Source organism: Pelophylax lessonae, assembly GCF_965119305.1.
Source record: "Pelophylax lessonae genome assembly, chromosome: 4".
NCBI lineage: Eukaryota > Metazoa > Chordata > Amphibia > Anura > Ranidae > Pelophylax > Pelophylax lessonae.
Window position 1 is genome coordinate 226705101 of NC_138771.1, and position 24371 is coordinate 226729471.

General features: G+C 39.1%; 1 protein-coding gene across 1 annotated transcript in view; it reads right to left on the reverse strand.

Annotated features, from left to right (window-relative positions):
* Positions 1-24371, reverse strand: part of CFTR (CF transmembrane conductance regulator) — a 228376-nt gene that overhangs the window by 122258 nt on the left and 81747 nt on the right. The window contains exons 6-10 of the mRNA XM_082255316.1: positions 21550-21713; positions 19442-19567; positions 11325-11571; positions 8306-8398; positions 6273-6449 (exon numbers count right to left, since the gene is read on the reverse strand). Coding sequence (XP_082111442.1) covers positions 6273-6449; positions 8306-8398; positions 11325-11571; positions 19442-19567; positions 21550-21713 — 807 coding nt within the window. The remainder of the gene's footprint in view (positions 1-6272; positions 6450-8305; positions 8399-11324; positions 11572-19441; positions 19568-21549; positions 21714-24371) is intronic.

The following is a 24371-nucleotide window of genomic DNA, read 5'->3' on the forward strand; positions in this document are numbered from 1 at the left end:
GCTGTCCTGGACTCCTCTCCTCATTGGCTGAGACGGCAGCGCGGTGCCATTGGCTCCAGCTGCTGTCAATCAAAGTCAGTGAGCCAATGAGGAGAGAAAGAGAGCCGGGCTGGGCTGCGGCTCCATGTCTGAATCGACACACGGAGCTGCGGCTCGGCTCAGGCGTCCCCATATCAAGCTGTTTGCTGTGGGGGCACTCAACAGGAGGGAGGGGCCAGAATCAGCGAACAGGGACCCGAGAAGAGGAGGATCTGAGTTGCTCTGTGCAAAACCACTGCACAGTGCAAGTAAGCATATTATCTTTATTATTATTGATGGAAAAAATATGAGACTTTATTATCACTCTAAAGTTTTAAGCACGTTCATATTATAAGTTGGCTGATGGTAGAGGGGAGGAAAAGAAAAAGGGGGGGATAAGATTAAGGAAGGTGGAGGGTGGGAGGTAAGGGCAGGGGTGAGGAGATGGGAAGATAGCTGTTATCTCCAATATGAATGTATTACTTATGCAATATTTATAAATGTAGTGGCTGTACATGTGAGGACAGCCATACATGGATCGAGATTCGGCAGATCCCCAATGAGCCGGCTGAATTTCGATCCATGCATGGGCAGGCTGGTTGTACATTAAATGATTAATGTATGGCCTGGCTAAGCCATAGTGAAAATTACTGACTTGGGTGTCCTATTGGTGGATGATCATCATGGAGAAACAGTAAATTATATGGCTGTAGGCACCTCTCAGGAGAATGTTGCAATACTGCGTGCTGGATTACAATTGTATAGTTGCATAAACATGGTGCTCACATAAGAAAATCCCATTAAATGTGGCAGGCATTGCTCAAATAGAAACATAAAGTGTCTAAATAGGCAACAATACAACTGTGAGGCATAGCGAGGCACCATACATGACATCCTCACTGTCCCAAGCTAGGCTATGCGACTGAGAACCATGTTGTAGAGAGATGGAATGTAGCTGCGGTATACAGGCATTCCACTTAAAGATAATGGTGCAACAGTACATGGCTGAAACTGCTCTGGCTGTTTATAGGGGAGATGGAGAGCAGGTATGAGTCCCCACCAAACCAGGCATCATATACATTCTTCAATACAAAATGCAATATTTCAATACAAGCACAGAAGGTGAAAAGGCACCGGCATGCTGCTGGGTCATAGTATCAACAGCTACTGTGGAATATTGTCACCAGGACTCCCACTGCTTGAGGGAGAGCAAGCCTCACTGTGCAGATAGTGTACAACACGAGAGATATAATAAGGATGTGGTAAAGTTGTCCTTCAAAAACTGCAAAAATATGTTAGTGACCAAGTAATACTGTACTAAAGCCTATTTTTTTTTACTACTTAAGAACCAGGCCTATTTCTGACACTTGTTGTTTACAAGTTAAAATCAGTATTTTTTGGGGGAAAATTACCCTTATTTGAATTAAAAAATAGGAAAACAGTATAGTTAGCCCAATTTTTTCTATAATGTGAATGATAATGTTATGCCGAGTAAATAAATACCCAACATGTCATGCTTCAAAATTGCGCACGCACATGGAATTACGACAAACTTTAGTAAAATCTCCATAGGCGATGCTTTAAAAATGTCTACTGGTTGCCAGTTTAGAGTTACAGAGGAGGTCTATCGCGGCGATAACTCACATGTGTGGTTTGAACACCATTTACATATGTGCGCTTGAGCTCGGAGAGACAAGGCACTTTAAATGTTTTTTTTTTTTTTCTATTTATTTTACCTTTTATATTTTATTTTTACACTGTCCCTTAAAAAAATAAATAAATAAAAAAATCGTGATCACTTTTATTCCTATTACAAGGAATGTAAGCATCCCTTGTAAATAAAAAATAAGCAGGACAGGTCCTCTTTAATGTGAGATCAGATGTCAAAAAGACCTCAGATCTCACATCTACACTTAAAAGCAAACAAAAAAAATTGTTGGGAGGAAGCAACGAATTACATCCTCCAAGGCCATAGAGTCGAGTGGGGGCCATCTTGTCCTCACTCGACTTCCTGCCTGGGACATGGACGGACTGGATCATTTTCCCTGCTACCGACGGCTCCGGTAAGCAGGTAAAACGACTGGGACACAAAGCAGTTAGCATTTAATGTCTTTCACTAGTTGCTTAGAAATTCAAGGTATTTTTGTAATACTCATTTTTACTGTAAATTGAGCTGCCCCCAAGATTCCTTTTTTGAGGGGAAAGGGGGTACTATTTTAATATTCTTCTCAGGAAACAAACAAGCCAGAATAACTCCTGGGTCCTTGGATAATCCAGTATAGGTTTCCCTATACAGACATACTGTAATGAAAAATTCCAGCCAATTAACCTGCAGTGCACAGACCTAATAAATTATTACCAGAAATCTATTTATAGACGGCCTAGAATAAAGGAAGAATAAGATCATATTCATATTATATTACTGTCCAATAAAGCCTATTTTCCCACCTCAGAGTATACACTCTAAAACAGGGATTCCCAAACTACGGCCGTGCAGTTGTTCAGAAACTACAATTCCCATCATGCCTAGTCATGTATATGAATGTCAGAGTTTTACAATGCCTCATGGGATGTGTAGTTCTGCAACAGCTGCAGGGTCGTAGTTTGGGAATCCCTGCTCTAAAAGGTTCCAATCTAATAAGGATGTGGATATTTTTTTGCCATTTCCAAAACATGGTATACATGAAATGAATGAAAAAGTTACTTATGTCCCAATGAACAATGATAAAATCAAGACAAACAAACAAAAAAATAAATACATAAGTATGTAACAAAAAGTAAAAAGACGAAAAAGGATCAATGATGTGTGAATAAAATAATCGCACATCATTCATCCTTTTTCACACTTTTTATATTATTGCTCACTTTTAGCAATTACTCTGAGCATCAAATATATACTTTTTTTTAATTAAGGCTCACTCCTAGTGTTACTAGTTGATACCCTTACGTATTGTACATATCCTTGTATTGATTTAGATTTTTTATATTGGATTTACATACACTTAAGAAATGAGTCTGATACATAGATATAGCTCCTATAGCCATCACCGTGGATGCCACACTATGTTGGTTTGTGCTTGTGTATGCCCCTGTTTGTCCTGCAGAGGCCCTCATGGATCCCAGGCCCACTGCTCCTGGGATAGACATTCCCAGAAGCAGCCAATGGAATATGAGCAGGCAATTTATTTTTCAACAGATTTGTAAGTATGGGCCCCCTGGTGACCCCTTCGTGTTTTGCATTAGTACAACATTATCTACTTTTTTTTATTACATATCACAAACTGTTATATTTCATGGACTTCCTATCGCATTAACCTGCCTAGCGGTATCCCCGAGCGTGACTCGGGGTGGATTTTGCATGCTGTTATCGGTATCCCCGAGTCACTCTCAGGGTAGATGTGCAGAGCGCGCAGCGGTGTCTCTTACCTTCTCCTGGCGATCCAGCGATGATCTCCCATTGCTGTGATCGCCAGCCGAGATCCCCGCCGCTCGTCCGTCGGTAGGAGGACTTCCTGGTTCCGTTCCCTGCAGCAGCAATGCTGCATGGGATCGGAACTAGGGAGGGAAATTCAAACGTTGCACAAAACACAAACACATAACATTTATATTATACATATATATATATATTATATATATATATATATATATATATATATATATATATATATATATATGTATGTATGTGTATATATATATATATATATATATGTATATGTATATATATATTATATTATATTATATTATATAATAAAATTATATTATTGATTAGATTATAATTCATGCGTTTGTGTTTCAAATTTATCACATCTGGGATGTCTACTAGAGTCTTGTTTTGGTCAGGTTTAAGTCAGTAATTACTAAGAATTGTAGGCCTATAATACATAACGCCAAATTTCCATGCAAAAAATTGTACCGCTTTTGGTACAGAATTCCTGACATAATCATACCGCCAGGGAGGTTAACCCCTAATGCAGTGAACGGTTGTTCAAAAAACACGTCAGACTACCTGGATGCATTTTTATAACTACCATGGATTGTTCTAAGGAATACTGTACCTGACTATGAATATATAATAATCCGTATAATATCACAAATCTGTTTGACAATACGGTACTTGTCTGTGTTTACTTGTTGACATTGTTTGTACCAATAAACTTGCATTTTATATCTCATCATTGGGCGTGTCGCACCTCATTTAAAGTCCCAAGGGCAAACCGTTTCAACTTTCTATAATACTAATAATTGCAGCCTTAAATCAAGATGATGCAGAATTTATCAATCTCTCAGCATCAGGGAAAAAGCTGTTCCTCGTTCTTGGTGGTTCTTTTACTAATGCTGCATCCTGAAAGGGTGGACAGCTTGTCCATGAGCATGATGGGAAGAACCTATACAAATGTTTTCCACCGCACACCTCTAAAACATAAGGTGTATTGAATTACCAAGGACAGCAAACTACAATCTCCCCAAAAAGTAAAGCCATTGGTAGGCCTTCTTCACTATGCTGACTCTATTGGTGTTCTGGTGATGCTACCAGAGATGTGCACCCAAAAATATTAAAGGCACACTTCACAATATGATTTATGAATATACTTAGGAATCATAGGTCATTCATAAGTCACTGACAGGTGCATTTGCCCTGCAGTTGAGCTTCCTCTGACCTGCATCACACAAGTTTTGCATTTCCATTGACTTGTATGGAAATACAAAGCCCACTTGAAGCAAACAAAATCCTGTCACCACAGGCCATTGGTTCCATATTTTAGCCCCTGGGATCTGCATGCAGTCTTATAAATAAAGAAATAAATATGTGTATATATATATATATATATATATATATATATATATATATATATATATATATATATATACATTAGATTCAAATCCCAGTCTTTCTAGCATTACTAGTAGAAAAAGCCATTCAACTGACTTTTTTTTCTACAAATGCAATCATATCATGGGCTTTATTTGACACCAGTGGGCACCAATTGCCACTCAGCACCAGTGACTGTAATGTAAAAGCATGGCAACCATTCTTACTTGCATTTTGTGTTTTTCACATATATAACATGTGAATTGATCGGTGCCATTTGTTGCCCTAAATGCACAGCCTGTAGTATAGTAAATCTTCACATTCATGTGTAAGCAGTTTGTGTAGAAACATGAAACATGCAGAATGACACTGCACAGCTTAATGCATGACTTTTGTCTGTAGTGTGAGACATGGCACTTCCTGTAAAGAAACTATATATCCAACAATCCCTGGTTCTCTGAGTCTAGTGTTCTTGCGGGTGAAAGCTACACAAGAATTAGATGTGAAAGGCACAATCAGGCAGAACATTCACTGACATACAGAGAATATTCTTGCAGTATGGAGATGATATGTTCCATTATATTAGCATTCCCACGCAAAACACAGAGGGGGTGACAAGGCATGTATTGGATGCTTTGAGACTCAGGAAATGAAGCTGTCTTGCCCCTTTGGCACACAGGGAAAAGCTAGCTGAAGCAATGCATGGACAAAGGGGGATCGATCAGCTGTGAGCGCATCATTACAAGATAAGTAAAACAAACAACACTAAATATACTGCACCGATATCTATTTAAAACAATGAAAACATTTCAAAATGTACAATTCTTTTAACAGAAATGAATCGTATTGCAAGTGTTTTGGTTAACATGTTATTGGAGCATGGGTCTGTATAGTGTAATTCAGCTCAGCTCTGTAAATGTATGTTTTCCTATTATGTCTGCTGCATATTTTAGCTTGTAGTAAGATGACCTTTTGTAAAGTTTACATTTGTTGTAGCCAGGGTGATCAGATTTATTCATACTACTATATTTGGCAAATGAGTGAGAAAAAGGAATACGTATTGCTTCATCAAAGCCGAAAAGGAGTGCTTGCCTTTGAAAATGCAATCATTAAACACAGTGGTAAAAGTTCCTGCATGAGATGGGGTTATTTGATATTGCCATTACAGCAACTTTACCAGATGAAAATCATGGTTACGTTCACAAAGTAAATCACCTTGCAAAACAATACCGGAAGAAGCATAATGATTGGAAATTCTATGGAAATTCAAGTCAAGCCTGGGAAATCAATAGAAGCATTCGCTTTCTTAATTAACACTTTCTTTCTATTCTTCTTTCTGATAACAACAACTACAATTAAAATAAATATCCAAAATATTTCACATTTTTTATAGCTCTATGTAATACATCCACACAACTCGAAAAATATGTGAGCCACGGCTTACCTTTCCAGATCCAGTAGACCCAGCAACTGCTAGTAACTCTCCCTTTCCTAGACTAAAATTGAGGTTAGAAAGTACTGGTGTAACATGCAATGTGAAGTTATTAAAGATCAGATTTGGGTCATCTTTAGGACTGCCTCCATTTTCAAGCATTGCTTTCCCGAAAACTTCTCCAAACCCCTGTATGGGCACAAAACACATACATAAAAATAATAAAAAATGTGATTCATTTACATGAATGTAAAAGATTGGAGAAACACATGAAAAAGTGGAGTAGATATCTTCAAAATAAACTTAGAATCTGACAGCAGAAAAAAAAGCAAGGATAAAAGTGTGGGACATCATTGTGGGACATTTTTGCTTTATCAAGCAGTCCAAAGGCTGAATTTACAAAGCTTTAACACTATTTTATTTTAGCCATTTGACTGTAATTTTGATTTCATTGGACTTCGCTGAAATTAACTGTCACTTTTTGAAAAATAAGTGTTCTTATAACAGTGTGTTCACTTGGTGATTTAAGCCTCATATGCTGTATGACAATGTGTTTTGGTGGATGGAACATCCTATAAATAGATTGTTGAGAATCTGAAATTATTGGCACCAATATCTATAGCCTAAAAACTCACTTATTCAGGGAAGCCTACCCCACCCCCACCTAAAAACGGTATTTCGGCCACCTCCATTAGAACATTTCCCACAGCTATTACCTTTTGTATCACCTCCTAATCCATCTATATTAAACTGCTTATTAACTGTAGCTGCTGACTTTCAATATTGGGACACTTACCTGTCCTGGAGTCCAGGCACCGCAGATGATGTTTCCATCGGCTGTCGGGTGCTGTCGCCACCATTGCCGGTAAGGGAACCCGGCAGTGAATCCTTGTGGCTTCACAGACAGGTCCCTACTTCGCATGCGCGAAGCGCGCTGCGCATTCCTATTGGCTCGGCGGCGGAGGAGGGAGGAGGGGGCCGAACTTCCAAAAGAGCAGAAGTTCCATTTTTGGATGGAACTCCGCTTTAAACTAGTACTAGTTGCTAATTTAGGTTTGCAATAATGATCTTCCCTCTTGGATAATACCATTTTCATGTACTTCATCTATGTGTTTGTGGCAGTCAGGTAATCTCCCCTTGCATTTGGAAGTACCAGGGTTATCTCTATTCATTTCTGTATTATTGCTAGAAACAAATAGCATTTTTTTCATAAATACCTAATCCCTTAAGATGTAACTAAAGGCAAAACCTTTTTTTTTTTAGTTTTGGATAGAGTAGAGAGGGATTAGAACATCTCCCAGGTTTTATTGCTGTCTGTGCCCCCATTAGGGAGATTCATCCTCTCTGTTTGTCCTGTTTACCATTATCATTGAAAGTAAAAGAAAATCCCAAATGATGGTTTGACATCAAAATACTAATAGAGGGGAAGTCTTCCAATGGGGACACTATTTCTGGTGACCCTGTTATCACACCAGGATTCCGACAATTTGGAGGGATTTCCTCTCACCTCCAGTTTTGGCTATGGGACAGGAAGTGAAGAGAAATCTCCCCAATGGAACACAGATGACAGTGGTTATAACCCTCCGCTACTCTATCCAAAATAAAGAAAAACATTTGCCTTTAGTTAACTTTAAAGAATTGATGGAAGCCTCACTAGATCTTTTGATACAATTCTTTGTGCTCTATATCATGAGATTTCAGGCAGTTGAGCAAAGAAAGGTTTGTGTCCTGTCACAATCTCATCTTGTGCACGGTCATTTTGATTTAAGTCTTAAAATTCTTTGTCTATGCATCCAGTTTTGTATTCCTGGAAAAAATGTAAGAAGTGTTTCTAAGTAAAACTCCTATCTAGATAATTGATGCACAAAGAAGCAACAATAAGTTGTGCACAAAATCCAAACCCCAGCCTAGGTATGCTGTGTAGGTCCCCCTCGCAATGATCATTATGCAATTATATCATTGGTACTTCTAAACACAGCTCTTTTTATTCAGTATTGGTTTTATATTCAAAGTAGGGACCAATTACAGTTCCAGTGTATGCTGACCTCATCCCACACAGCAGTAACATTCTCCACTGCCACTTCTGTGGTTGTCAGGTTGTACTCAAGTGGCTTGTATTCATCTTTTTGCAAGAAATCCTGTGAACAATTTAAAAAAAGTATGAGATGCAATACCAATATTTAATACAATCTTTACAGCGAGAGATGTTATAATCAAGAATGACAGCAGATGTCTAATCTTATATGGCTGCAAAAAAAACATTCACCTTTAGTATGGTTTCCATAATACTGACCACAAAAAAACTTATGTGCTCCACAGTAATACTTTTCAAAGCCAAGAGTCACTGGCACTGATAGAAGTTCCAGGGACAGAAATATGTAGGCTAGTTTAAATTCAAAGTCTAACCAAAACTTTTTATACAGGGCTGAACAAAGCGGGTTAAAGACTAGGTAGTTTTGGGTAGTTCTGTTATTACAAGAAATTATGGAAAATCTTTTCAACAAGTTAAATCAAGTTGAGTCAAAGTTTATTGTCATCCCACTACACGTGAAGGCATACAATGGAATAAATGTTGTGTCTCACAGGACCACAGTACTACACACTGATTAAACATAAAAATCAAAGACATAAAAGCAACGTCTTTGGGAACCGGGGTAGCAGCTGTGTCCTACTGCACTGCTATGTTCAAGTTTGGTAGATGGATTAAGGCCTTTTTTATACAACCAAAGTGGAAAACTGTGCCTAGGTGTCCAGGTGTGTGTGGACAACTGCAGCCAGGAAGCCTGTCCAAAATGGTTACAGACTGATAGCAGCCACAAATGTCTACTACTGTTTGGAAGCAATTGAAGGGTTAAAAACAGATGATCCTTCTTGGATGGATGCTGCTTGATTCCAGGAGCTTTGATCTGTCGCAAACCACAGGCAGATTGCTATGATCAGCTGAAGCAGTTTTCAGATGGCTATTGCTTTGTACAGGCTTCCCGTCCACATTTCTCTTCACACATTTGGGCTCCCAGCTTCAATTTTCCACAACCTCTTGCTACACCACAGCTAATTTGACAATGTAAACGCCATCTAAATCAAGTTTTAAGTAGCATTGGGAGAAGTTGGATCTTCTGACATTGTGGGTGTCTCAGGGACATGAAGTGAGGGGAAATTTCTCTCAATAGGGCTAGAGATAAAAAAAAAAAAAAAAAAAAAAAATTTGACAGAAATGTCCCCAATTTCCCCAAAAAATGTGTCCAGAATGAGCCTTTAACTGTCAGAAATGAAAAGTATATTGCATTTTAGCTAGCATGTATTTTCCCATATTGCAATATATTGCATTTTAGCTAGGACAACATTTTCCTTGAATGGAAAGTATATTGCATTTTAGCTGGGACATATTTTTCCATGAATGGAATGTAAACTATGTTACCAAAAGTATTGGGACACCTGCCTTTACACACATATGAACTTTAATGGCATCCCAGTCTTAGTCCATAGGGTTCAATATTGAGTTGGCCCACCCATTGCAACTATATCTGCTTCAAATCTTCTAGGAAGGCTATCCACAAGGTTTAGAAATGTGAATGTTTGGCAACAAAGAGCAGAGCCGCTCAGGTGTCAGTTCAATGGTTGGTGGGAATGTTTGACCATTATTCCAAAAGTGCATTTGTGAGGTTAGGCACTGATGTTGGAGAGAAGGCCTGGCTCGCAGTCTCCACTCTAATTCATCCCAAAGATGTTCTATCTGGCTGAGGTCAGGACTCTGTGCAGGCCAGTCAAGTTCCTCCACCCCAAACTCGCTCATCCCAGTCTTTATGGACCTTGCTTTGTGCACTAGTGCGCAGTCATGTTGGAACAGGAGGAGGCCATCCCCAAACTGTTCCCACAAAGGTGGGAGCATGAAAGTGTCCAAAATGTCTTGGTATACTTATGCCTCAAGAGTTCCCCTTACTGGAACTAAGGGACCAAGCCCAACCACTGAAAAACAACCCCACACCATAATCCCCCCTCCAGCAAATGATTTGGACTAATGCACAAAACAGCGGCGAGACCTGCTGGTCTTGTGCACATCACTGGATCGGAGCAGGCTCAAGTAAGAAAAATGGCAGAGCTGGGGGGATTCTGTAGCACAGAACGTTTTTTACCTAAATGCATAGAATGCATTAAGGTAGAAAAAAAAAACTTTATGGCTTTAGAACCACTTTAAACAGAATGTGTGTTTTAGATTTTTGTTTGATAAGTATTTAATATTGCATTCTGAATACTATCACAATCTGATTCAGAGATTTAAATTTGGTTAACACGCATTATTCATTTTATGCTATTCTTAAAGGAACAGCGCACCATTTGTTGACTTCTATACTTTTTATACTTTTTACTAAGTGTAGTTGCACTCATGTTTCCCAGAGTTTAGAAAATGTAATGGAGCTTTGCTGATTTACATCATCCAATCATGTGCAAGCAAAAATGTTTTTTTTATTTTCCTTGCACCTGATTGGGCTAAGCTCTGAGCAATCTATTTGACTTTAGTAAATCAACCCAAATAGATCTTCCTAAATGTTTTCTGTTGGCCATACATGTGGTAACTTTCCAGGTATTTCAGCCAATCTGGAATTGAAATTCCAAGCAATCTTATATGGAGAGGGGATCAAAATTGCCCTGACAAAACCCGATGGAAATATTCAATTAATTTCCACAAAACTGTTTTTTTTTCTGGTTTTGATACATTTTTCAATACCCTGAATTTAACTGAATTTATTGTATATCTTAGTTTAATTGGGTGAATTCAGGTGACTGATCTGATGTGTGGATGGTAGGCTGCTTGTTTTTGAGCAACTACTATTGATCATGTATTTGATTCTTGGTCGATCAATAGTGATTGAAGCTACCATATGTTTGGCCAGATTTTGAGTCTACCAGGTTCTATGGCAAACTGGGTAATCACTTTTGATGTACATACCCTTCAAAAACATTAATTTTGTATTTAGATGGAAATGGGCAGCCTCCACTCATGCTCTCATCATTTTTGAGCAGCTTACAAAAGACAGTATCATGGGTGTAAATTTACATAAATACCTGTATTTTATTGATAACTCCCAGGGAGTCATACCAGGTCTGCACAGCCCAGGGGAACTGGCGTGTAACAGTCATCCTCAGCACTATGGTGAATGAAATGGTGGTAAAGATTTTACGAAGGGTAATCCCAGCTTGAAGCAGATGCGGAAGGATAGAAAGAAAGACCACAAAGAAGCCTGAGAAGAAGAATGCTGAACTGTTGAAATATCGCACGTAGGCTGCCTTCCGGGTAAGCTTCAGTTCAGTCCTATGTGAAGACAAGGACAGCAGTTAGTCTTGAATTGCATCATATGTCAGATCGGTTACATGCATTGTTTTATTCTTATCTATCAAATTCGCTGTCACTATATGTCATTATTCATACCTAGTAGACTGCATATTTTTAATGTGTGGCATTTCCAAAGTGTTAATCATGCTCATTTTACACAACAGCTTTATAACCTATGTGTAGGTTTCACTTGCCTGAGTCAATAGAGCAGCTGTATCACTCTGATTATAATATGTTAAAGGAGACCGTTCCCGAGAGAAACATAAGATGCTGCAATCACTGACATTTTCTTCTGTATATGCTAGCTGCATGGCTCACAGGCCAACACTCTGGCTTCAATAGTTTGAGATACTAACCCAATACATGCACACAGATAAGGACTTATGACTTGACTATGATCTGTCTTGCATACTTGTTCCAGGTCACTGACTCAATTATTAAAGCCAGAGGATATGCATAACAGCCAAACCAAGGATAGGTTTATTTTACATTTTACTGCACCATACATTTCCAGCATGCTGGCAGATTTAAAAAAAAAATGAATACTACAGGCTTCTTTTCAGTTGTTAACTTCTTCGCCACACAGATACTGTATATGTAAATTTAGCTTTGGTGTGAGCACAGTAAGGCCTCATGCACACGGGACATTTCGCAAACTCTCCTAGAAGCTTAACCTTCTGGCAGCATCGTTTTGGCAGATAAAAATGCCTGAAGCTTGTAAAAGTTTCTAAAGCATCAAGCTTTTGGGCAAAATTTAATTTCATTGGTCAGAACACATCATTTATTCTGGGTATGGTAATTAATTAATGCTCAAGCACTAGCTTTTAGAAGCATCTAGCAGCTTTTAGTAGCATCAAGTTTTTTTCTGCAAACTCTGCTTTTCCTTGACGCACTGGCAGTGGGTTTTTATTTTTTCTTCCCTCTACAAGCCTCTAAAAGCTTCTAAAAGCCATAGTGTGCATGGGCACAGAATAGCATGGAGAGGCGTTTTTAAGCTGTAAACGAAAAACGCCTGACGCTGCTAAAAGCGGCAGCAAAAACGCCCTGTGTGCACGAGGCCTAAAAGAATAATTCACTTTACTGAATGATGACAGCAATTTTACATCATATTGAAAAATCTCTGAGAGTGACACTATAAATCAAGTCTAAATCCCTTATTATGGTTTGTTATGTTATTATTATAACATTTTTCACATTATTATTAAAAACTAAGTAAAGCTAACACTCCATTAGGTACATAATCCACAATATAAATGTATAGACATTGCAAACAGTAACCCTAAGACAAAGAATGGGGTTATGGCTTATAATGTGTCAATTGTTGCTGTGTCCTATGAGTACTATTATGCATGCAGAGACTGAAGAATGACAACTAACCATTTACATTATTATGTAAAGGTGAATTTAGGATGTCCAGGGACATTGGCTATCGGGTATGGCAGCTTTAACTAAAGACAAACATTTGAGTTCACAAGCAGGAGCCAAATAAACATAAACTTTCAGATTGTCTAAGCATTTATGTCTATTCAATTGAGGAACTTTTGCAAATATGCCTTACATTCAGCATTATCTCAAGGAAAACTACAGCTATAAGATAAACAAAGAAACTCAAATCAAACAATTGATTATTCTCCTAAGAACAATGATAGGTGGATGTCTACTGGAAACTACTGCCATAAGATGGCAGTAACCATAACAGTAAGCATAACAAGGCCTGAATTTCTTCCTAAATGCACATAATATAACTGGATACTAATATTTATGGGTAAAGTTGATCCAGGGAATATCTGATCGCAACTTGGACGATCAGGAAGGATTTTCTAACAAGGACTGGATTCCTTCCTAAGCGCACATAGTATAACTGGATACTAATATTTATAGGTAAAGTTGTTCCAGGGAATATCTGATCGCAACTTGGGCAATCAGGAAGGATCCCCCCCCCCCCCCCACACTGGAGCAAATGGGATCATGCTTTATTGGTCTATTTATCTCTTCCTTTGGATGGGTATGGATAGTGTATACGGAGATTTTCTATCTGTGCATGTTGTTTTTTATATGTAACATTTGTCACCTGGATTAGGAAACAGTCATCCTATATCTATTGGTAGCTTAAAACAACTACGTGTATATATGTTATAAAAGGATAATCACCATGATATGCCCAGCTGTACCATAAATCATGCATGCATTTCTGTTATTTACTGTCCCATGTCCATTGCTTCTAACTCATTTATGTCTTATATACGACATTGTTCCTCTTTTTCTTGTTATTTACAGTCATTGTATTCATTGTTGTTTCTTATCTTTTACTGCATTGTATGTCCCAAGGTCCTTATAGGTCATTTTTGCACATTTTAAAAAATGCTATTCCTAAAACAGTGTGTCACACTTCTACTGTTCTTGACTTTTTCAAACATTATTAGCAAAAAAACTTTACACAAGGATCTAGTTGTGAACCATAACCCAGCTGATTCAGCAAATGGCATCTATAGTATGGATATAAAGCATCTTTTAAATGCACAGATGTTCTATGTATATGTAATAATTATATGTAAACAGGTAAGGCATGCATCCACCATAGTTAAACAGGTGATGTCCCATAGACAGATGACATGTATAATTGAGTTACATGTTTTAGAGACACCCCTCGCAACCTCTCCAACATTCCATTCCCTCTCTCTGATCACCACCTCATTAGTTTCAGTCTCTTCTTGTCCTCCTCCTTACCTTCCAACTACCGAACAATTACCCGTAGAAACCTTCGCCATCTTAACCCTTCACTTCTTTTTTCTGCTACAGATTGTCTCTTCAACACAATCTCATCCCTTTCCTGCCCCAACATGGCCACTTCTGTCTACAACAGTTCACTGTCATCTACCCTGGATGCTTTGGCCCCCCTCACTACACACAGAATCAGGCCCCGACCGCTACAACCCTGGCAGACAGACAATACTAGAAGCCTCAAAAAACGTAGTCGTGCTTTTGAGCGTCTGTGGCGTAAGACTAAGTCACAGCAAGATTTCAGCCAATATAAATCTGCCCTCCAAAAATACAGTTCCTGCCTCCACACTGCCAAACAGACCTACTTTATCGCTCTTATTAACACCCTGTCACACAGTCCCCGTCAACTCTTTTCTACCTTCAACGCTCTACTTCGTCCTCCATTACTTCCAACCACTAACTTACTCACTGCCCAAGAGATTGCCAATCACTTCAAAAATAAGATTGATACAATTCGTGAAGAGATTTTTACACTACAGATATCTCCCTCACCTTACACACCTTGTCCTCCTGCACAATTAATACTGCCCTTGTTTAACCCAACTACTGTAGAGGAAGTCACTAAAATTTTTTCTAATGCCCACCTAACTTCCTGCCCCCTGGACCCTGTTCCTTCTCAAATACTACAGTCACCCTCTGACTCTATCCTACACTCTTTAACTCATATCTTCAACCTCTCCCTCTCCACTGGCATCTTCCCCAACTCTCTAAAACATGCGCTAGTAACTCCCATACCAAAGAAAGCCTCACTAGACCCCACCAATCTTAATAACTTAAGAACCATCTCCTTTTGCTTCCAAACTCCTTGAACGTTTAGTCTACAACTCCTTTTGAACGTTTAGTCTACAACCACCTGAGTAAGCACCTCATTGAGAATAACCTTCTTGATCCCCTTCAGTCTGGATTTCGCCGGCAATACTTTACAGAAACTTACTCTCCTAAAACTTACAAATTACTTACTAACAGCTAAAACCAATGGTCACTACTCAATACTCTTACTCTTGGACCTCCCTGCTGCCTTTGATACTGTTGACCACCCCCTCCTTCTCAAAAAACTCAGTTTGCTCGGTCTCTGTGGCTGTGCTCTCCATTGGTTCGAATCTTACCTATCTCACTGCACCTTCAGTGTCACTTACCATTCCACTTACTCCCCTGCAACTCCTCTTACTGTTGGGGTCCCCCAAGGTTCTGTCCTTGGACCGCTACTATTCTCAATCTATACCTCCTCCCTGGGTCAGCTAATAGCCTCCCATGGCTTCCACTACCATTTCTATGCTAATGACACCCAAATCTACCTCTCTACCCCTCAGCTCACCCCATCAGTCTCCTCCCTCATCACTGATCTACCAGCAGACATATCAGCCTGGATGTCTCACCACTTCCTCAAACTGAATCTATCTAAAACCGAGCTCATAATATTTCCTCCTCCACGTGCCCCTTCCCTGGAATTCTCTGTCAAGATCAATGGAACAGCTATCAGTCCTTCCACACATGCCAGAGTGCTAGGGGTAACCCTGGACTCTGCACTGTCCTTTCAGGCTCACATCCAATCCCCGTCCAAATCATGCCGTCTTAACCTCCGCAACATCGCTAGAATACGGCCCTTTTTAACCAATGACACCACCAAGCTTTTAATTCACGCCCTGTTTATCTCTCGCCTCGACTATTGCAACTCCCTCCTCATTGGATTACCCTTACATAGATTATCGCCCCTTCAATCCATAATGAATGCTGCTGCAAGACTTATCCACCTTACCAACCGTTCAGTGTCCTCCACCCCTCTCTGCCAATCCCTTCACTGGCTTCCAATCACCCAACAAATAAAATTCAAAGTGCTAACAATAGTTTACAAAGCCATCCACAACTCTGCCCCCAGCTACATCACTAACCTGATCTCAAAATATCAACCAAGCCGCTCTCTTCGGTCCTCCCAAGACCTCCTGCTCTCTAGCTCCCTTGTCACCTCTTCCCATGCTCATCGCCAGGATTTCTCCAGAGCTTCTCCCATTCTTTGGAACTCTCTACCCCAATCTGTCCGACTGTCCCCTAATCTATCCATCTTTAGACGATCCCTGAAAACCCTTCTCTTTAAAGAAGCCTACCCGGCTACTAACTAATAACACTGTTTCACTTGCTCCATCAGCTCATCCCCCACAGCTATTGCCTTTTGTATCAATTGACCCTCCCTTTTAGATTGTAAGCTCTAACGAGCAGGGCCCTCTGATTCCTTTTGTTCCAAATTGTATTGTAACTGTAATGTCTGCCTTCATTTTGTAAAGCGCTGCGCAAACTGTTGGCGCTATATAAATCCTGTATAATAATAGACGGCTCACCAATTTTTTAAGATACAACAGAAATGCCTACATTGCTAGCCACTGACACTAGTAGAATGAGTCCGACTCTTCAAAATGCCACTGAAATGTTAAATTTACATATATACATTGGAAAAAACATACACAATGATTGACCATAACATTATGATCACCAACAAGTAAAGTGAATAACATAGAGTTTTTTGTTACAATAGCATCTGTAAGTGGGTGGGATATATTAGGCAGCAAGTGAAGTGCACTCCTGTGACCCATTTTCAGCCGACAGCAAGAAAAACCCCTCTGTTCATTCATGTCACTCAGGTGGTCCAGGCTGGGGAAAGATCCTGACTTTACAGTTGGATTCCACCTAGATGCCTGGAACAGCAGCTGGCTCAGCCTCTCAGCTGTGCCGCTGGATAACTGAGCAAGCCACCCCCTCCCCTTCCCAGCCCAGCACTCCTGTGAGCGCTTGAGGGAGCTGGTGACTAACAGTCACTCTCTGCTCAGAGTGGAGGAGAAAACTAAGTGATCAGCGGTCTTTAATCACTCAGTTCTCAGTGAAGAGCTGGCGAGGGACCCCATACTTCTCTTTTATTATTGGCAAAACATAATAGAAATTCATAGTTGGTGCCAGATATCACAGCATTGCTTCAAAGTCTAATGGAAGTCTAATGGATTCCATACCTCAACAGGTTATGATGGGTGGTCATAATGTTATGGCTGATCAGTGTATGTGGTTATTACATATATAGGCTTTACCAGCCTTATTGACACTGTTATGTTCTGCATTGACATAGGGGTCAGAGGAAGGAACCACAATGCATGGGGGAGCGCAGGCATCTGACACTCCCGAGAGGGGTTGAATGTTAAACACATTGGGTGTGACATGGAAGGCAGAGGTGTTGGGAGAAGTATTCATATTACAAGGAGCAATTGTTTACAATTTCCAGGGGAAGCTGCTGTATCATTTTTAGGAAAACACTACAATCAAACTCAAAATCCATGCCCCCCAAAAAAACACTATACCTTCCTTTAAATAGAGTAAGGGGAGTGTTACCTTTTTTTTTGCCAGCATTGTCCCTTTGGGGAGATTTCCTTTCACTTTATGTCCCAAAGCCAAAACAGGAAGTGAGACGAAATCTTTCCAAAGTGAGAATATCCCCAGTTGTAATAAGGGCCACCAGAGCTAGTGTCACCATTGGAAGATTTTCTACTATTCCTTTTCTGGTGACAATCCAAAATTTTGGATTTTCTTTCACTTTCGCTCTTGGTAATAACGGTAAACAGGTCAAAAATATAGGGGGAATTCCTAGCAGGGACACAGACAGCAATAAAAACCTGACAGGTCTTCTAATCCTTTCCCACCGACTAAAAAAAAAGTTTTGATTTTAGTTAACTTTATTGTCTATGGCTATATTATGTTTGCCATGAACATTCCCAGTCACAGAGGGACTGGTTGAAAATTGTCTTTAGATTAGAGTAGATATCCCTGGAAAATCGAGAAAGTTGATCAGCCTTATAAATGTTTTTGGAATCGTACAATCTCTATTACTCCTCTAAAATGAATAGAAGATAACCCAGCACTGAGCCAGGGCCCAAGTGTCTGTACATGTATTGTATTGAAAAAGCACTGTTCTTCTTGCATATACAATTACCATTTAATGTATATATACCCAACCACAGGAAACCGTAGTCAATGATCGCCCCGTCTTTACTAAAACTCCATCTTTTCCCAGATTTGGACAGTGGATGATTGCAGTACATATGTGGTAAAGTTTTGCTTCTGATTTCTCACACTTAGAAGAGTTATTCATTGTTGCATATACAAATTTCACATCTCCTAATCATCCCAAATAAGCAATGTTCTAATTTATCACATCGTTATTTTTTTTTTTACATGTTTGGCGTTTCATCTACCAATCAAACCCTGTGATAGCAGACAAAGACAACCAAAGAAACAAAAAACTGAATACTAACTTTTCATTTTTTTAACTTTGGAAGCATGCCTATTTAAAGCGGAGCTCCAGCCATTTCACTCACCTGTCCAACGATCCAGCGATGCAGCCGCCCGAATCCTCGATCCTCTCCCTCGGCGCCGGAATCACTGCTGTGGGCACCCGGCTGTGACAGTTTGCGGCTTCACAGCCGGTTACCCACTGCGCATGCGCAAGTCGCGCTGCGCGTCTTGATTGGCCGGCAATCTTCTGGGACCTCTGACATGTCCCAGAAGATTGCAGGGAGGGAGGGGGAGAGGAGAACTTCCGCTCAGGGCGCTGCGGCGCTTCGAGTGGAAGTGGGAGCGGGTACCTGTCAAAACTAGGTACCCGCTCCCCCCCCCCCCAAAAAAATGACATGCCAAATGTAGCATGTTAGGGGGTTAGAATACCTAAAGCGGAAGTTCCACTTTTGTGTGGAACTTCGCTTTAAATTGATGTAAAGACATCAATGGACTCGTCTGAGTATGAACAAATCTAGTTTCTTGGTGTAAATACAACTGGCTAAAATGTTTTCTGATTTCCAATCATTACACATAAAAAGGTTGTGCTATTTCAATTAAAAATGTTAGTGGTCAGGCAGGGACTAGCAAAACTACTAGCAAAGGTTACATTAAAAGTCCTCATAAAGTGGTCTTTGAACCATTAAAATAATATAAAATAATAGGCAAATAACTGCACCATTTGCTCATGTCTTGAGCATTTATGAATGTACACTATATGTACTGTATAAAAAATGTATATAAGGTGAATCAAACTTACTGTCTAAAGGCTTCAATTATTTTCTCCATAGCATCTTCCCAGCAATAGGCTTTTACTGATTGTATGTTGTCAATAATTTCAGATGTCATCACAAGCCTCTCATTAATCTTGCCTGCCCTCTGGTCTCTGCAGGAAGACAGAGCAACACACATGAAATGGCCTTATGTCATTAAGAAGAGACTACCGTCCTTATTTTTGTAATTTGTTTCAGATATACTGTAATTGTGAAAGTAAGCATTTTTATGTTCATAATCTGTGTATTGCTTATATACATTCTGCATTTCTGCACATGATTCATTTTAGGAAATGCAATCAATGGCAACAATCATTTAGAGCACATGGCATCTGCTACTGATCAAATTACAATGGAAACATATATTTGTCTAAAATTGCTGAAAAGTCACATAACCAATTACAAACTCGCTTTTCATTCACTTCACTTTGATACTGAATTTTCAATGACTTCTGAAAAATCCTCACACATCTGGTGAGATAGACTGAAAATAATGTTCTCTTTGGGGTTGATTTACTAATGGTAAATAGGCTGTTCACTTTGCAGGGGAATTTTCCATTAGCTTAGTGATTGTAATGAAAATTCCCTTTGCAAAGAATACCCAAGGAAAACAAACCGTATGTTTGCTTTCATTTGATGACCAAAGTCAGAAGAGCTTGATCTTATTCACTAAGCTAAGGGAAAATTCCCTTGCAAAGTGAACAGCCTATTTGCCTTTAGTAAATCAACCCCATGTGTGAGATCTTATCTCAGCAGACAGAAATTAAAAATTCAAAATGAAAATGCAATGAAATACAGAGATCAGTTAAAGCGAGGATCTACATCTGTGTGTAAAAAAATAACAATGAATGATATCAAATACTACTTTAAAGGTAAACATTACATGATAACAAAAATTTGTGCCAAAAGCTTATAGTAGTTTCCCTTTGTTGTAAAGTTTTGCCTTGGAGAATAGAAATGATGTCTAAAAAGACCAATGGCCTTCCAATATATTATTTCAGCCATATAAGTAAAAGGCCTAGTAAGTATTTGAATATATTAGAAAAAAGCATGTCACCTTAAAACGTAACTGGTATTAGCATTGTCTTTTATGCATTTTGTGTGCGTCAAGAGAACATACAATTTTCCCACAAGTCCCCATCTTGTGCAATTTTTTCCCCATACCATTTTACACTAAAATGTAATACCGTGAGACGATTTTACATTTAATCCATTAAAAAAAAAAAAAACAGATTACATTTATTAGTCAGAAGCACAATATTTTGAGCTGTCCATAGTGCTGATCCTGTGATTTTACTAGATTGGTATTTAGAGGGTTAATGTTTTCACTATTTCTTAATAGAGCCAGCTTACATTCTGTGCGGCATAGGGAGTAAAGGCCATTTTACAGTCTACCTACCCCCAAATTCCATGTATCTGATGATACAGGAAATATAGGGTAGGTAAACCTAGTATACACGTGAGGGCGCTAGCATGCAGAGTTTATATGCATCCCACCTACCCTCAGATGGGAAGCATTGGGGATAGGTGACTTGGAGGGATGCTCCTCTCAAGTATCCCTATAATGCTAAAAAACATTTGGGTTTCTATCAGCATGATGAGGGGGCCACATTCTTCTTGCTCCATTGCCAAAGGAAAGCCATAGCACATGTTGGTGTCACAGATTGATATTTTTGGAGGGCGAGGCCCCATTTGTTTTTTTTTTCCAGACACACGAAAACTGAGGTTCAGCAATGCTCCTCTAAGATGGCTTGAGCTAACTGCTCCATGTCGTACTAGCTATGTATCTACTTTAGGTTTTTCACATTGAAAATACGTTTCTTGAGCCAAAAAGGTAATTAAGGAAACATTTCCAGGCAATAATACGTTGGTAACTCTTACCTCTTAGATGGATCAAATTTTATTATCATATATAATTATTTCGCTCAATAAGCTTCTTTCATTTAATAGCATACCATAGTTAACCAGGCTCTATGTAGCATGAATGTGAAAAAACAGAGCACAGGGAGATATACATAATTTTCCTATGAGCTTGGTCCCTTTAAGAACAGCTTCACAGTGCTGTAATATTAGTAAAGAAGAGTGAATATTGTACCTGTACTTCATCATCCTTCGACCTAGCCATGCTTGAAACAATGCAATCAGGACAAGAAAACCAAAACCACCAAATACTGAAGCCTGCAATAAGTCCCAGATTAGACCAACAAGAAGTATTACTTGAAGCGGAGCAATCCATACAAAATGTGCCAGGGCCAGCCCCTACAAAAACAAAAAAACAGCATAACTGTAACATAAACTCAAAAAACCATATTGAGATATTATTGTAACGAGATTGAAGGTTAGTGCTAAACAAACAACAGGGCAAATATAGGTGGGTTTTGCCCACATTTTTTAATAAAAAAAATATCCCAGGGTAGATGCTTGAAAATGCTTATTTTGCTTTAAAATGACCTATATGTTACTGTGGCTCGGCATTCATTGCACTAAACTCCCATTGGTACATGCATGAAACTAGGTACAATTTTTTGACTTCATACTGTGAAACCAGTATCAACATAAGATCTATATTTCACAACAAACTGAAATGTGGCTGCTAATTGTACTAAGACTACAGTAATGTCTATCTAAATTCCACATCTTATGTGCAGTTTGTTTTACAGCTGGCAAGGCACAGGCTGCTCTTAAGGTGGCCATACATGAGGGAATTATGTTGTTTGGCACTGAGCGATCAGAAATATTGATGAGTTTCCTTTCACCCCACATCATGCACATTCCCTCTTCGGTGTCTATTGGGGTGTCTCCCCATTTCTGCCTATGATGTAGTATTTAGGAGTTTGAGGTCTCTAGTCATCTCTGCTGCATAAGCAAAGATGAACAGGGTTTTTTGGCAAAAAAAGATGACAACCTTTGAAATTGGTAGCGAAAGGGACTCCTGTGGGAGATTATTGAATGATACTGATGCAAATGTGGTTTTATGGGACAATATTTGATACCTGTGCGGAGATCCTTACTTAATAAAAGTGATACCCTGGGGTTGATATAGCAAAGGAAAAAAGCTGTTCACTTATAATGGGAATTTTTACTTTGCAAGCAAATTTTCCCTTAGCATGATTAGGTAAAGCTTAGCTGACTTCCATAATCAAATCGCGTGCAAGCAAATATAGATTTTTTTTAAAACTTTCCTTGCACGTGATTGGGTATTTTTTGCACAGTGAGTTTTTGCCACATTCACTAAGCGAACAGACTATTTGCCTTTAGTTAAGAAACCCCTATGCACTTTGTGGGGTTTATTTACTAAATCTGGAGAGTGCAAAATCAGAATCACTTCTGCAGATAAACCAATCAACTTCTAACCTCAGCTTTCAATTAAGCTTTGGCAATAAAAACCTGGAAGCTGATTGTTTTCTACGCTGAAGTATACCTCCCAACTTTTTGAAATGGGAATGAGGGACACCTATTAGCAAATGTATGTAGGCATAGGACACACCCCCTGCCACGCCCCCGTAAAGGAGAATTATACAAAAAAATGATTAGGTAAATCCACTAGTTCTTTTTTTTACCACTATTATTCCTTTATACCGGCTTTTGAAATTTACAAATGCAGCAATTTAGAAATTTAAATGAAAGGGTAAGTACTGGGAACACTTTTGGAAAGATAAATAGTAAATTTTATTAGACAAATGAGGAGGAAAGAGGGACTTTGTTCCAAATCAGGGACAGTTCCTCGAAATCAGGGACAGTTGAGAAGTGAGCCTGATTTTGCACTCTTCAGCTCTTCAGCCCATAGTCTTTATTTTCAGTATACTGTAGTCTTCTATTTTCCTGAACAGTTTATTTATCAATTTACTTATTAGGGGGACATGCTGAGTACATAACCAATCTCCCAATGCTCCACCCATAGGAGTTTGCTAGATTCTCAGGTAGGCCAAAACTGTACATAGTCAGGACAATACAATGAACTCAGAAAAAGTTTCTTGCTGCAACATGAGAAGTCAGCACTCAATGATTTCATTGTGCACAGCTGATACATTCAGAATGAAACAGAATGCAGAAACTTACAGGACAAGGGCTGCGTAATTATTTCATATATTAAATTATGCAATAAATGCCTTATAATAGTCTACGACCAAACAACTGCATTGTTAGAGAAAGCACTGCAAACTCCCAAATCCTGGATCCGTTTACCTTTTGCTTTATAACTTAAATAACTCTGTTCACTGCTTTTGATAAAAATTGCAAGCAGAGGACTGAAAAATTAGACCATACAATATAACAAAACTGTTACCAGTCTTTAAAACTCCGTTCCCCTTTTCTAGCATTACTCCACGCCATACACAGGTTTCTATTGGCCACAGCAAAAATGCCTACATGAAAAACGACTGAAAAAACGCAAATCTGCTAAAAGAAAAAAAAATGCTAAAAAACGCCTTAAAAAATGCTTGAAAAAATGCCTGAAAATTCTCAGCTCAAGTGTGAATGTAGCCTAAAAGCAAACATTTATTATATTGCAGCTTACCAATTCTTAGATGTGTTGGCTGCATTAAATTTTTTAGGTTTTCTTTCATTTATTTTCGCCTGATGATCTAACCAGTAAGTATGTTGGTTTTCAACAGAACAAGCCGCCCTGAAGGTGGGAAGCTTTCATTCAAGTATGAAAAACCTTTTTCCCAAAAGGAACAAATCTGTTGCAGTAACTGCTTATAAAGTGTTAGCTGGAATTTGGCTTCAATTTGTTAGTATATCTAACACTCCCCTCTCCTCAGACTGACAGTGCTGCTGTCAGAAGATGTCTCTGTTGCTACTTTATCCAGAGTGGGGGCACTTTAATACAAGAGGTGTGTTAGTGGCCAGACCACCAGGGGAAAACAGAAGGAAAAAATCCTAAAAAAAGAAAACTAATGCAGCCACCACATCTAA